The sequence below is a fragment of the Nesoenas mayeri genome (assembly GCF_963082525.1).
Source record: "Nesoenas mayeri genome assembly, chromosome: 20".
Taxonomy (NCBI): Eukaryota; Metazoa; Chordata; class Aves; order Columbiformes; family Columbidae; genus Nesoenas; species Nesoenas mayeri.
In genome coordinates, this window is record NC_137569.1 from 5211024 (window position 1) to 5224973 (window position 13950).

The 13950-nt window shown below is 47.8% G+C and overlaps 1 protein-coding gene across 1 annotated transcript in view; it reads right to left on the reverse strand.

Moving 5' to 3' along the window:
- LRRC75A (leucine rich repeat containing 75A) overlaps positions 1 to 13950 on the reverse strand; it is a gene marked incomplete at both ends in the record, with an annotated part of 63963 nt that overhangs the window by 16490 nt on the left and 33523 nt on the right. Inside the window, one exon of the mRNA XM_080356958.1 lies at positions 3978 to 4090. Within this exon, the coding sequence (XP_080213084.1) occupies positions 3978 to 4090 (113 nt within the window). The remainder of the gene's footprint in view (positions 1 to 3977; positions 4091 to 13950) is intronic.

A 13950-nucleotide genomic window follows, 5' to 3' on the forward strand; every position in this document is an offset into this window, starting at 1 on the left:
ACCTGTCCAGAGAGAAAAATGATGGCTTTTGAGACGCAAAACTGTTTAAGACAGAGAAAAATCAACGCTGCGCAAGTGGTGAACCGCAAGCCAAAGTGTGTGGGGCTGCCAGGCCCCCTTCAGTGAGGAATTAGGGGCTCACCCTTCACACTGGCAATGATGTATCATGGTTATGCATGAGCGGAGCATCCACACAGGTGCATGGTTCAGTCTATTGGGTGGGTTAAGAAAACAATAAAATAGAAAATCAGGCTTAAACTTTAAGAGGGTGAAGAAGATGAGTACCCTAATATTCAGGTCCCTGTGCATGGAGGCAACACTGGCAGAAAATAAAGGTAACATGCTGGCCGTGACTCTCCAGAGATGGGAGAGACACAGCAAAGCCACTGAGGTTGTTTCCCTGGGGAGACACCTCTTCCCTCCCCGCAAAGTGCACAAGCCTGTGCTCCAAAGCAATTACGGGTGTGTGTAGCTTTGATTACCAAGTTCTGTCTTTGCGATGCTGAAGGCAAGCGCTTGGCAGCAGGAGGAGCGAGGACAATTCCAGGATCTAATTCAACACTTGCTAGTTAAACGCCGGACTTTAATCATGTCCCCAGGCAGAGCCAGAGACGTACAAATTACTTTAGCAGGCTGGTTTCATCCTCCTGCTATTGGATACCCTACCAGGCAAAACGCCGACTTTCAGCCTGGATGTTTAATGTAAATATATGTGATTCAGAGAGAGGCACGGAGAGGGAGACAGCAAGTGAGGGACAGACAGACTTATAACATGCCAAAAAAATAAGGTTATTTGGCACAAGTTTGGGTGCTCCGCTGCCAGGCAGAATGGGGCAGCCAACACTGTGAGCTTCTCCCTCAATTTGGCTCTTTCTGTGCACACACAGAGTGTGATGCCTGGGGTGAGATAGAAACAAAGTGCTGGCCTCCCCCTCTGCCTACGCGGCAGCTGCCTGGCCACAGCACGACCGACCAAAAAAATCAGCTCCTGTCCTCTCTGTGGTCTGTCCCCCTTCTCCTCCTCCGGCTGCTCTGCTTCTGACTATCACCTGTAACAAACACAGCAGTTGAGGACTCAAGAAAAGTAATTTTCCCCTTACAATTATTTCACCGCGTTTCTGAGGAAACCATTTACAGCTATTTGGGTTTGCTCAGCGCTCGGTCGAGCTGTGCCCATGTGCTGGGTTCTCACCACACCGGTGAGACCTCAGCAGAGGAACCAGGGGGTCCCAGGATGGGCTGGTCCAGGAGGGACTGATCCACCCCACTGCTTGTGGCTATGTCCCAAGACACCTGCTGGAAATGCCAGTGGGCGTCCCCAAGAAGGGACGCTATCCCACTAAAAATCTAATGTGTGTATCTAAGGAAGTGACAATACAATGACACTGAGAGGTCACCACCCCTTCACTAGCCCTGAGCAAGAAGAAACGTCCCACTAGTGTCTGAGACCCCTTTGACCCCACAAATGGGGAAACCTTTTAACTAAAATCAGCACAGCACTAACGCAGCCGATGCGATTGCGTATCAGCCTCCATTTCCCACCAATGCACTCCTGATGGTTGTGATTAATTAAACTCCAACTCCTTCCCAAACCCTTCTAACATGTCTAACCCAGCTGCAGGGGACAAGGGACCGTGGAACATCATGAGACGGGCGCAGCCATGAGCCCAGAAAAATGATGCCTCTTATTGAAGCCATGGTGCAAATTACGATGTGTGTGTTTCTGCTCGTTATGAGTCGGTGCACTAATGAGCGTGTCTCCAGCAGACAGGTCCCAGGAGCACAATGCATCACAAAGATAGACTTCTAAATAACAATGTGTTTTTGAGTAACTCCACAGCTCTGGTCCAGGAGTTCTCCACGACTGGCTCCACCAACCCGTACCATTGTGCTGTGATCTGAATTATCAGCAGGGAACAAGGGACAGAGCCAAAACACTCATTACAAAGTCAAGAATTGTCATGCAGGTTTCCATATCCAAAGCATGGTGTTACATGCCTCCCATGGATGGGTCCTCAAGGCAAGTCACAACACCAAAATATCCCTTTCTGCCCCCAAAGTATGGTGGCACACAAATAAATCAGTGGGTCCTCAAGCACAAGACAAGACAGATACTCTCTCCCTTCTCTATATATTCTCTATATTAAGGCATTTAGACCTTAGCAAAGGGTCGGCTTCAACTCACAGTCACCTCCTAAACGAGCATCTAAACCAGAAACCCAGGCAAATCCTGCCATACAAACCCCGGCTGGGGCAGAGCCGGCAGCCAGCGCCACGTGTGCGTAGCTCTGGGGTCATTGCTGTGCAGTTGGGGCTCATTTAGCACTGAAACCTCATCCCCGCTACTAAAACTGTGAAAAACCTCAGCTAATTCCCAGCTATTCCAAGGCAAGGCAAGCGTTACGGCAGGCTCGTAAGATAAAGCCTCGCAAATCTCTGGCACGCGGACGTGCTCACACAACCGCTCCGAGCTGATAATTAAGGACAGGGATTGGTAATTAAAGACAGAGTGGAACGAAGCGCTGCTTTAAATTTTTTCATTTTCAATAATTTCTTGTCTTTTGGGCTGTAAAGAACTCCCGATTGCCGTATCAACGTAACTTTAATAACACCCTGATGAGATGATGAGAGGTGTGCATTTCCTATTCTAATTAAGGAAAAGAAACATGAGGGTAACTGAGCTCCCGGGTCATTATCTGACTCCACGTGCCGAGCCCAGCCAGTGGGGTACAGCCTCACAGCATGCAGCTGCACCATAGCGCCTCCATTTCTGCCATTTTATGAGAAAGACTGAGTTTTAACCATCAATACACCTTAAAAATGCTGAACAGACAGAGTACGGTTACCACTGATAATGAAACAGAGATGTTCCTCTGTGTTTGTGTCTCTAAGGGACAAGAGGGTGCAAGCGATGCTGAGCCAGATCTCCAGGAGATGTGGTCCTCATCCTCTTTGGCCATACAGTTCTTTATTCCATTGTGCCTGTTTTCCTCATGTCTGTTTTCCTCCTCTCTTCTCTTTTCAGACTACGTTTTTCCATGGGATTAGTCTCCGCTATGGCAACAAATAGTACCTACTACAACAGGAACCAAAACTCTCTCAGGACCACGAGCCAGCACCTGGATACAAATCCTGACTCTGTCAGATTGTGGCTTCTTTTGCATTTCTCATTCCCTTAAACAAAAATAATAAATTAAATATGTAATGCATCACAGCATGGAAAAAGGAGCCTTTTCCCTTTCCATCAGCCTCATCCACAGGTCTTCCAGCCCTGTGGATCCAGGATGTCAGTGGGCAGGATGCTTTGCTGAGGACCCAGGCAAGGAGAGGACGGGGGTCATTTCTTATGAATATAACACTCTCTATTTTTAATCAAACAGTTCCTTTTGTACAAACACACTGCAAGCCACGGGGTGCATGGTGACACATGCCTGTACATTAATTACCAGCTAATTAGGATATCTTGGAGCAGTTTGTCTCCTGCTCTCCAACATCCAGCATGGGGATGTTTGGAGGATGGATGGTTCAGGTTTTCCAGCCCATTTCCCCTCCCTGGGAATAACTGTGCTGCTCTCCTCTGCAATCGGGATACAACAGGGAATGGGAAAAGCTAAATGATAAAAATGCCTGTGGGTGAACATGAAGCAACCTGATACCACAACTGTGCACGAGGGAAACACCGGTGAGGCTGGCGACTACTGCAGATTGTGGAGGTTGTTGCAAGCTGAGAAGGTTTTGACCTCCCGGTTCCCTGGCTCACGGTTTTAAGCATTTTCTTTCATTGCTCTGGATTTGTTCCTCCTGTCGCTGCATGTGTGCAACAGGCAGCTCCCACCAGCACCCACATTTGCACACCATGGCCAAAAGCATAGTGGAAAAACCTCCTTCCCAAGCCTGCCCGTGTCCTCAAGGATGTGAGGACCAGGGAAGGGACAGTGGCACCTAGGGGTGATGGTGGCTTTCGAAAGCTGACTCACCAGGACTGCGGTTTCCTCTTCATGATGCCCTGGCGTCTCCACTGCGAGTGGGGGCTGAGGTGGTAGGTGAGCTGCCGGCAAAGCTTCTCCATGGCCCCGAGAGAGTCCCCCTCCTGCCGAGACAAGGGAAGGACAGCAGGTGAGGTGTCTGCAGTGTTGCCATCACACCCGCGGGATGCTCCGACCCATCCGTTACCGTCCAAACTGCTTTACAAAGCAGCAAACACTAAGACGCTTTGTGAGCTGATGGAGATCTCGGGAACAGTGCTCGTCAGAAACTCTCAAAATATATGTTTGGGTGTTTTTTTTAAAACAAAAAGCTTCACAAAAAACAGGGATTTTGGTGGAGTCTTCTCAATTCTGATGAAAAATTCCATGTGAAAGGATAGTGGCTTGGAAAACTATAACTCTGAAAGTTTCTAAGAATTTGGTTCTAGAAATTTTGGTTCCTAAAAATAAAACAAAGTTGGACTGCTTGCTCATGTTTCATTTCAAGACCTTTATATACTAAAGCATGATATGGCATCCAATAATGTAAACCAAACATCTTGCTCTCTGAAAGGTCACAAGCAAAGATTAACCTGACCTAAAGAATAATAATGACTTAAAAAAAAATAAAGATGTCACAATTTGAAGCATATGCCTGGTTTTATGAAATTGCTGCATCATGAAACACCTTAGAGAAGACACAGAAAGGGAATAGGAAGCCCTAAAATAAGGAATCAGCCTGGGCTCTGCTCACCACTGCTCTTCACTCACAACGGTTGTTCTGGATTTCGCTGTGTGCTGCGATGACCTGGGCAGGGAAGATGCTGCCTCTTCTCTGCCTGGACACCCAATTAATTGCTGCCTTCACGTTCTCCCTTGGAGCCCGAGCGCCCCGGCAGAGCTGCAAGATGCATGTTTCATGCAGCCTAATTTATGCACTGTATTCTCCCGCCTCACCTCCAAGCCAACAGAGCGAGACTGGCCTTATAAAGACATAATAAATATTGAATTAACCAAGGAGCAACAGGGATTTTGACAAATTGCTTCTGGGTGTGCAGGGAAACAATTGCACCAGGTTTTCTCAAGCAAAAAAAACAACAACAAAACCAGGACAGAAAGGGCATATCAGATGGCTGGAGTAGATATATCAGTGCAGGACTTGTGTCGTTTTTTTCAGGGTTTTTTTTGCGGTCAGAAGGTGCATGTGTGGCAAGGCAGACTTACCTCAACCTGCAGAAACTCAGACCCACAGCACTGGGTTTTGGTAAACAGTATGTGCCCTTTCCATACAAGGGACAATAAGCAAGCACAAGACATACACAACGAGAGCTGCCATTTTCGCTAAGCTTATTGTCTTATCACCAGAACAAAACTGCGGCAGTGATCATACCTGAAATAACACACAGGGATGAATCTTTAGCAAAGGCATCGCCAGTGATAGGAAAACCTGGCCCCTTACAGCCTCAGGCGTTCATGGTACATGTTCACGGGAGCGTGCATTTGTTACTCTGGTTTCCAGCCTCTGAGAGAAAAACTGCAGAGCATCTCAGGGTTAGGGAGACAGGACAGAGCACACAAAGTTCAGCTTTCCCAGCTGACGATGCTGCCAGGAAAAAGCCTGTTCCATAGAGCTGGGACATGCCATGAGTCAGTTGATAAGATGCTGGTGACGAGCCCTCAGCTGAGCTATATCCCTGCAGATCCATCAGCTACACATCTGGAAACATCTGTGAGTTTGCAAAAGCTCTAAGTGCCTTGACTTTATACAGGCCTGTACAACCCCTACATTAACAGGGAGAGAAACCTGTGCCATGCACACAGCAAAACTGCTTTGAGCAGCACCCGAATGGGGGACGAAGCCTCTCTGCAAGGACCGAGAAAGCTGTACAGCACCCTTTCTCCTTTTAGTTTATCTTGGCTGCTCAGCTGGAAAGCTTTGAGGAGAAGATACGCCTCACAGAGCACGTTTTTACAGTACCCTGGCTCTCAGCAAGACTCACAGAGCCCACAAAGAGCAAGCCTAGGTGGTGCAAGCATCAACTCAGATAAGCAGACTTTGGGCAACATCTTGGCTCCTACTTGACCACGTCCCCTCCAAGCTGGCGGAGACCCAGCACAGTTCCTGGGCATCAGACACAACGCTGGGTGTGGGATGGAGGAGGGATGAGGGGAAAGCTGAGAGAGGAGGCTCTTCCCTGCAAAGGGCCCCTTTCCTGGTTGTTCCTCCTCCGTTTTCGCCTGCATCCAGCCCTCTGGAGAAGGAGAGGGCTGCTTGCTGCCGGGAGGAGCCTGGAGATTCATGAGACTTTAATCCCTTAACAGATTTCAGCTGGGAGAGGGATTAACGGAGTACTTCCCATCTGCGCTCCGCAACCAGCCCCATGCCAACAAGATCTCGTTCAACTGGAAAACAAAGGGCAGAGGCACAAGCCAAGCCCTGTCTCTCTCCACGGTGCAGGGGGTGTCCCAGGCTCCTGCCCCTGGCTCTAGCCCTGAAAGAAGAGCTCTGGATGAAGGGATGGAGCAACAGTGCAAGGAATGGGAATCAGTTAAACCCTAGGGATAAATGAGAGCAGGTAAAGGGCAGGAGCCAGGTTCAATCCCATTGTGTCCTGCCAAACTTTCCCTGGTTTCTGTAGGGCAACTTGTTTTATCCAAACTGATGGTCTCACCTGCAGCATAGGCAAGAAACTGTTTAGCTTCTATCAGCACCCCACAACAGATCCCATCGGTGACGTATCACCCAGCATCTGCACACCATGTTCAACCACAAATGAGCCATCCTTGGACGAGTTTCTCGACGCTTTGCCAGCGGAGGGAGGGGGGGTAATTGGAAGCAGAGGGATGACACCATGGGAAAGCAAACATGGGATGAACAGGACCGTGTTTTCACTGGGGATAAATAACCACGGCGTCACTGCCTGCCCTCCTTGCATCACCGTGTGGCAAGGGCTCCTGGGCGGTGCGAGGAGGTGAGGTTTGTATTTCACAAACCGAATTTCAGGGCTGCACCAAAACAAGCATTTGGAGAGCTCGGGGGAGGACACAAAGCATACGAATGCCTTGTGATAAAGATGTTATTGCAAATTAATTTGTTTTCATTAAGAAATGAATCACCCGCTCCTCCCCCAGCAGTAGAATCCCTGGTGGTGTGCAGAGCCCTGAGGGGGTTGCACCAGGGCCAAACATCGTGTAAAATAGGCCAACTTTAATGATTAAAGAACCCCGGTAAAGAATTCCTACTGCAGCACAGCAGGGGATTGACCTAAATTAGAACAATTAGCCATTGTCTCGGGTCAGAGGAAGCGGCAGGTTTTTGCTCACATTACTACATAGTCCTATGTTTCTGTCACTTGCAATCAGTCTCCAGGGTAAAAAAGGGTGCTGTACTGCAAATTCTAACATGCAAAAAGTCCCAAATTTGCTCTCCAGAACCACAATTTTGACTCAATTAAATTTTTTTCCCCTTTTCCATTTATTTTAAAAACTTTTCACACTCGCACCATTCCTTTCTGGATGCTGAAGGATTTGCAGTCACTGCTTTGGTGCACAAACCATTGCAGTCACAGGCCAGGGAAACTGCACTCATCCTGGGAACACCATTTCCTGCTAATGAAATATTTAGTGTGGAGACTCCTCAGCCAAGATGTTTGCTTTCCATACAGTTCAGTGGACAATGACCCTTAAAACATGACCTATTTCATACCCAGAAAATACAGAGAATGAGAGATTTCCTTCCAAATTCTCCTCCTTGTTTTATTTGTGTTGGGTGATTAGCTAGGAGAATAGGATAATAGAGTTATTACACATGAAAATAAAGACATAAAATACCAAGAAATGCTCTAGGTAGCCCTAGGACAGATCATCCTCAATGGTTTTGACACGCATCAGGTGGGTTATTACAAATTAGTAGGAAGCAAAGGAGAGCAAATCACCTGTAACCCACAGACAGACTTTGGGTTTTGGGAAGGATGACAACAAAATGAAGAGGAAATGTTATCTCAGCACTATGAAATGTTGCCATGTGCAAAGATTTCACAACACCAGCAGATCCCTAACATGTGCCAAAGCTGATGGGCCATAGGGACCTCAAGATACCTATTAGGAAGGTGGCAAGAGAAGACACAGGGGACACATCTCAGGCAATTAGTAAGTGAAAACCATGTCCACCAGCTCAGAGCGGCTGAACCCAACCCAGGTCAATGCAACAGCCATGAAAAGCTCTGCCCACCCACAACCTGCATCCCAAAAGGGCTTTCCCCGGCTGCCGGCACCAGAACAGCATCCTGCTCCCCACGCTGGGGCCCCAGGGTTTAATAGAAACCGAATTTACGATGCCTTCCCTTTTGATGTAGTCATGCGGAGCTGAAGTCATCTAATGGCTTTCTGGTTTTCTCTTTCCTTTCTTCTTTTTTTTTTTCCTCCCCTCCCCACCCTTGCTTTCAAAGCATGGGGCTCAATTGCAGCCTATTGTTGAGTGCAGACATCTGCACTGCAGCCAGCCCCAGTAACCCACCACCAGACTTTTCCTTTTGAAGCCCTATAATGGAGTTCCAACAAGCTCCAACCAGGAGCTGAGGAGGTAGAAAAGACTTTAAATCCACTGACAGAGCTTGACAGAGCCCAACAAAGCCCAACAGGGCTTGACAGGGCCCGACAGGGATTGACAGGGTCCAACAGAGCCTGATAGGGTTTGACAGGGTCTAACAGAACCTGGCAGGGCCCAAACCATATGCCAACTCTGGAATACAACCTAGACCTTTCAAGTGAGCTAGAACCTAATCTAGAACATGCTCTGGAACCCTTGGGTGAGTTAGAACCTTATCTAGACACATGTCCACTCCCACTAAACCAAACAGCTCCAGAATTCACACCCGCTCTCAAAACGACTGCACCAACACCACTCCAGCTCTACAAACAACCAACCCCCAAAACTTGTTGTCTTCATTGGCACAGTCACCCATGTCCAGCTTGTTGCCTTGCTTTAGAGGACAGAGGAGTTTTTATTCAGCGAATGGGTTTCTGACATTTTTGTTAGCAGAGCTGGCTGCGACAGCGGAGGGGACTGTGTGTTTTACTGCAATCTCTTCTTTGATTTTGAATTTTATTTCATTTAACTTCATTTTTTAAGGTACTTGTTTTGGCTACACATCTACCTCACTGATACTGTCCTGAGGTGTCCAGCTTTTAACGTTCAGCCATACACAACATTTTCAGATAATTTTTGTGGCTATTGTTAGTTTTAGGTTTTATAGTACTGGACTTTCTTAGAAATGTTGGGATATGACTTAGCTTGGCACTTGCTCAGTGGCCCTGGTACTTTTCCTCACAAGCCAGCAGAAGACCAAGTCTGTAATGATAGCTGACATCACATTCTTACATAGGACTGGTTTAAGGCTTTATTCTATTGCATATAGAGCTACTATTTTCATTTTGGATCTAGGTTGGGCATTCAATTTAAAAGTGCAGCTGCTTTCAATTATACTCTAATGTTCTGTATCAAGATAGCTTTCATTTTGCACAGCATCGCTCAGTTGCTCTGCCCCCTTCCCTGCTGGTTCTGCAGTCAGAGCTTCTAAGCACTTGGGAATTACATAGGGATGGAAATTAACGCATTATTCATTTGCCACCTCTTATCCTTTGGTACTAAAATCCTGGCTTCGTAGAATCATTTGAGTCAGCGGTGAGCAACGAGCACAGCAGCCACTACAGAGCAACCGCGGGTGATTTAAATGCAGTGAACCAACGTGCACAGCAGCGGCTACAGGAAGAGCATCCCTGGAGGTGTTTAAAAGGCGCTTAGACAAGGTTCTTAGGGACATGGTTTAGCGCTAGAGTTAGGTTAGGTTATGGTTGGACTCGATCATCCTGAGGGTCTCTTCCAACTGAAATGATTCTATGATTCTAGCAGATGGCAGATACTCTGTGCCAGGGCAGACAGCAGCAAGCATGGCAAAATTAACATTTGGTAGAGTACTGGCCAAGAGCAGCATAAAACTTAATGAGGGATAAAGTCAGCAACTGGTGCAAACCATAAGTGGCCTCCGCCTGGGGACTTGGGAGCAGCAGGTGACTGCAGGGATAACCAGGCTCTTGGCTGAGGGCAACTGCCTGACCCATCGCTCCTCACCACGCACATTGCAGTCGGTCTCCAGAAAGTCCCATAACACCTTGGTCCAAAAGGAGTGACTGGCTTTGATCAAATTAACCAAGTACTCAGCCATTAAGCATGTCACATGCGTTAACTTAATGGTTCAAAAAACCTTCTCCCTCAGCCAGTCCAAACCACTAAGGCATGAGATGGCCACATCTTGCCACCACAGGCTGGTTGAAGAGATGGGAGTGGATGTTAATCATGTTAAGATGACCAGCAAGGGACTGAGCACCAACAAGATTAATTCTTCTCAGAAAAGGATTTGCTGCTCTTCAACTCCTACAAAGACCAGTCAGGCCAGTCCAGAGCTGGACTGGACACCGCAAAGCCACTGCCAAACCTGGGAAACCCATGGCTGAGGACATCTACGCTGGGCATCCTTACACAGTGCTGAAGCCTCACCTAGGACAACTACAGACTACCAAGGACCTCAGCAATTAAACCCTGACTTGAACTAGCCTAAATTAGGAGCTAGTGAGGCTTCTGCTGTAGCAGAACATTTTAAGAATAAATTTGTAGAAACAAAGAAAATAAATGGAAACCAATTTTGTAACTTAGATAGCACTGTAAGAAGCGCTCATCATCCGCGTTGACAAAAGGCCAAAGTGCGATGCGTTAGATTCAGTGTTGACACATCAAAATGAAAAGTAACGTACAATGGGGCTTATCAAGAGAGCCAGAAATACAAGATGAATGAGATCGCAGCAACTCAGGAAGTTATTCAAAAGGATCCTGGAGTAATATTGCACTTGGACTTCAGAGAAGCAATTAAAGAAGGCAATAAAATTCGAGGTGATAGATGGCCCTGCAGGGAGCATGTAAGATAAAGGGAAATTGCAAAAAAGAATATAAAAATCTTTTGTGAGAGCTACTGGAGGGTACCCAGCTCAGCTTCCGCAGCAGAGGACAAATGAGCAGCAGTTAAAGCAATGTGAGGAACAGCTGGAGATCTGTGTGCTGCTTTGCACTCATCAGCAGCGTTGCCCTGCGCTGCCCAGTGCCACTGACTGCATCCTCAGCTGAGATGTGCACAGCAAAACTGTGACTGCGGAGGAGGCTTTTGGGCATCATCGCTCCAACATGTGGCTCCTGATACACACAGCAAGTTCCTCAGCTGAACAAATTGGACCCACTTCAGTGCTGTAAGCAAAGTGACTAATGGGAAGGCCATTGATATGGCAGCGTTCATTCCTGGAAGGATCACTAGACCATCCTTTTAATGACAAATGCATCTGTATCCTTCTGATAGATGCAGGGAGTTATCATCAGACAAAGCAAGCAGCTAAAAATCCACAATAGCCATTCATTACCCTGGCAATATCTCAGCAAACAACCACCCCATGAGTTAATCATTGTAGATGGTGTAGAACAGCAAAGACAGAAAACCACCCAAAGTGCTGTGCTGACTGGGCTGCAAATGAGAAGAGAGGTCGGAGGTTCCAACCTCTAACGTCTCCTGAAGTCAGTGTATTCGGTGGATGATGGTACTTGCCATCTTCCTACATGCACAGACAGAGAGGATTGATTTCGGAGCTTTGGGGGACACACACCCCCTTGGCAGCTCCTCCCCAGGGGGGCTCAGCTGCTCCCCATCACTCACTGCCACTATCCAAATGTGGTTTGCAGGCAAAGCTCCCCTTTGTTTTAGCAAACAGCACCATCCATCCTCTACAGACCTGATGTCTCTACTTACCCATGTAGCCCCAGGCTGCAGCAAGCGCTGGGTCTCCAGGGGGGCTCCTGTTTGCTTTTTATGCTCCCAGCCCCTGCTCAGGGGCGATGCACACAGAATGGAGATGGAGTCTGGAGAGTGATGGGCACACAGAGCTTTGCACGGTGTCCATGATACCTCACACCACCCTGCCTTGAGCAAACATGGCTCTTCAGCCAGACCCTGCTCTGCAGGAGCTGCCGTTTCTCAGGGGGAATCCCCTGGGGAACCGCGGGTTGGAGCCCAGCACCTGCCTTTGCTGCTAAATGCAGGAACCGCTCGCCCTTCTTTGTACCCCTCTCACCCCAGGGTTAAAGTGGATTATTTGGTTATTTATGTCCCAGATGTAGGACAGCGCATAGAGATTTTCCCAGCCCAACAAGCCTCCTGCAGAGCCCGTGTCTCAGCTGCACCGCACCGGATCCCACGGGAAGCAAACCCCAGCCTAGTGCGTAATTTCTGTTGGAAGAGAACAGGAGCGTCCCCAGGATACCACTGCAAATATTTATGTCATTCCGTGGGGGCTCTCAGCCCCTCACCACAACCCCTGGGAGTCTCGTGATGTGCCCGAGAGCCTGGGAAGGGGCGGCAGTGACCCCCTTGCATCAGTCCCAATCGCTTCCCACTATTGGAGCGCGTAGAAATGTGAATCCCAGTGCAAGGGCACAGCCCTCAAAGTAACATTTGCCTTCAGCTCATTAACCACTGTGGGGCCCTTGTAGGCACAAGAGAACTGGGCTTATTTTTCTTGTTTTAATTGAAAAAAAGAATCACGGTAACAAAGCAGCAAGTAATAGCAGTGGCTGTGCTGCAGCCAAGCTCTCCCAGGAATGGCTCCGGGATGCAGCAACACTTGAGGCAGTGGGGTCACTTCACCAAGTGCTCCAAACAGATGCAAAACTATGAATGCAGACGCAAGAGCTGTGCAAGGGATTTCCTGGAAAGCTGGAGAGAAAGGACTAAAAGGAAAGTGACAGAGAAATCAGGAGGATTAGCAAATTACCTAATGATTGCAAAACTCTTTGACGATGGAAGGGGTGGGATAAAGCTCTTACCCAAATCCCCAAATATCCCAAACTGTGAGCTAATCACTTGCTGGACTTTGGCCAGAAACTACAGTCCTTGCCATCTATGAAGAGCAATCACAGAAAGTCCCGCTGGCAGCTTCCCAATGTGCCAGCCCTTGGCTCTTGGCATTTCTTTATTACGTTTTGCCCAATGTAAGAGGAATCTCCTCTTTATTAAAACCCTCCAACTGTCCTTATTAAACCATTCTTTTCTGCAAAACCACATCACCAGAAGACCATTTGCTTGCTTAATATTCACAAAGCTGTGAGTTAGGCTGGAAATAGATGTCAAAATACCCATCCAAGTGCCCAAGTCCCCCAGCTCTCTGCTCCAGCCGTACAGCACAACACGCTTGTCAGTGCTCGAGGTAAATAAATATCGCTCCTGCGAGGAGACAGGGAATCAATACGCTTCCTTCCTTTGCGGTAAGTTATGTTCTGATTAAAAGCTAAATGAGCTGAACTCAACCGTCAATTACCATCAGAAAACATCAATAAAATATGTTGTTACTGTTTAATGAAGTACCCGTTTCTTCATCCATCATTTCCCTCGGGGACACTTATGTGATGTTATTAGGAGAGGCTGTGGGTGAAGACGTGGCAGGACAGATGGTCCTGGACGCTGAGGTGGGAACCTGCCTTTGCACCAGTATTTGTGTGTGATGATACCCAACTCCTGGCTGCCAGAGCTGTGCCAGACGAGTCCTTAGAAAATATTTAGATTTAACCAAGGCAACTCCAGCCCTTGCCAGCTCTAGTGACAGAAGCTCAGCCTCAGTGGTTCACCTTCTTCATCACAGCTTTTCCTAGCAATATTCCCCATCTTGTGATTTTCTGGGAGCAAGGGACAAGACCAGACAAAGTCTGCTTGACCCATATTGGTTTTGCAGCATGGATCGCACGTGAGCGGCTCTTCAATGTGCTTCTTAAGTGACATTCATTTGGAGGGGAACAATGCGTTGAATAAGAGGCCAGGGACTCAGTTCTGATGCTCTCTATATTAATTCGCTCTCATTATGGTCTATCACATCGACAGGACTGAGCAGCAAACCC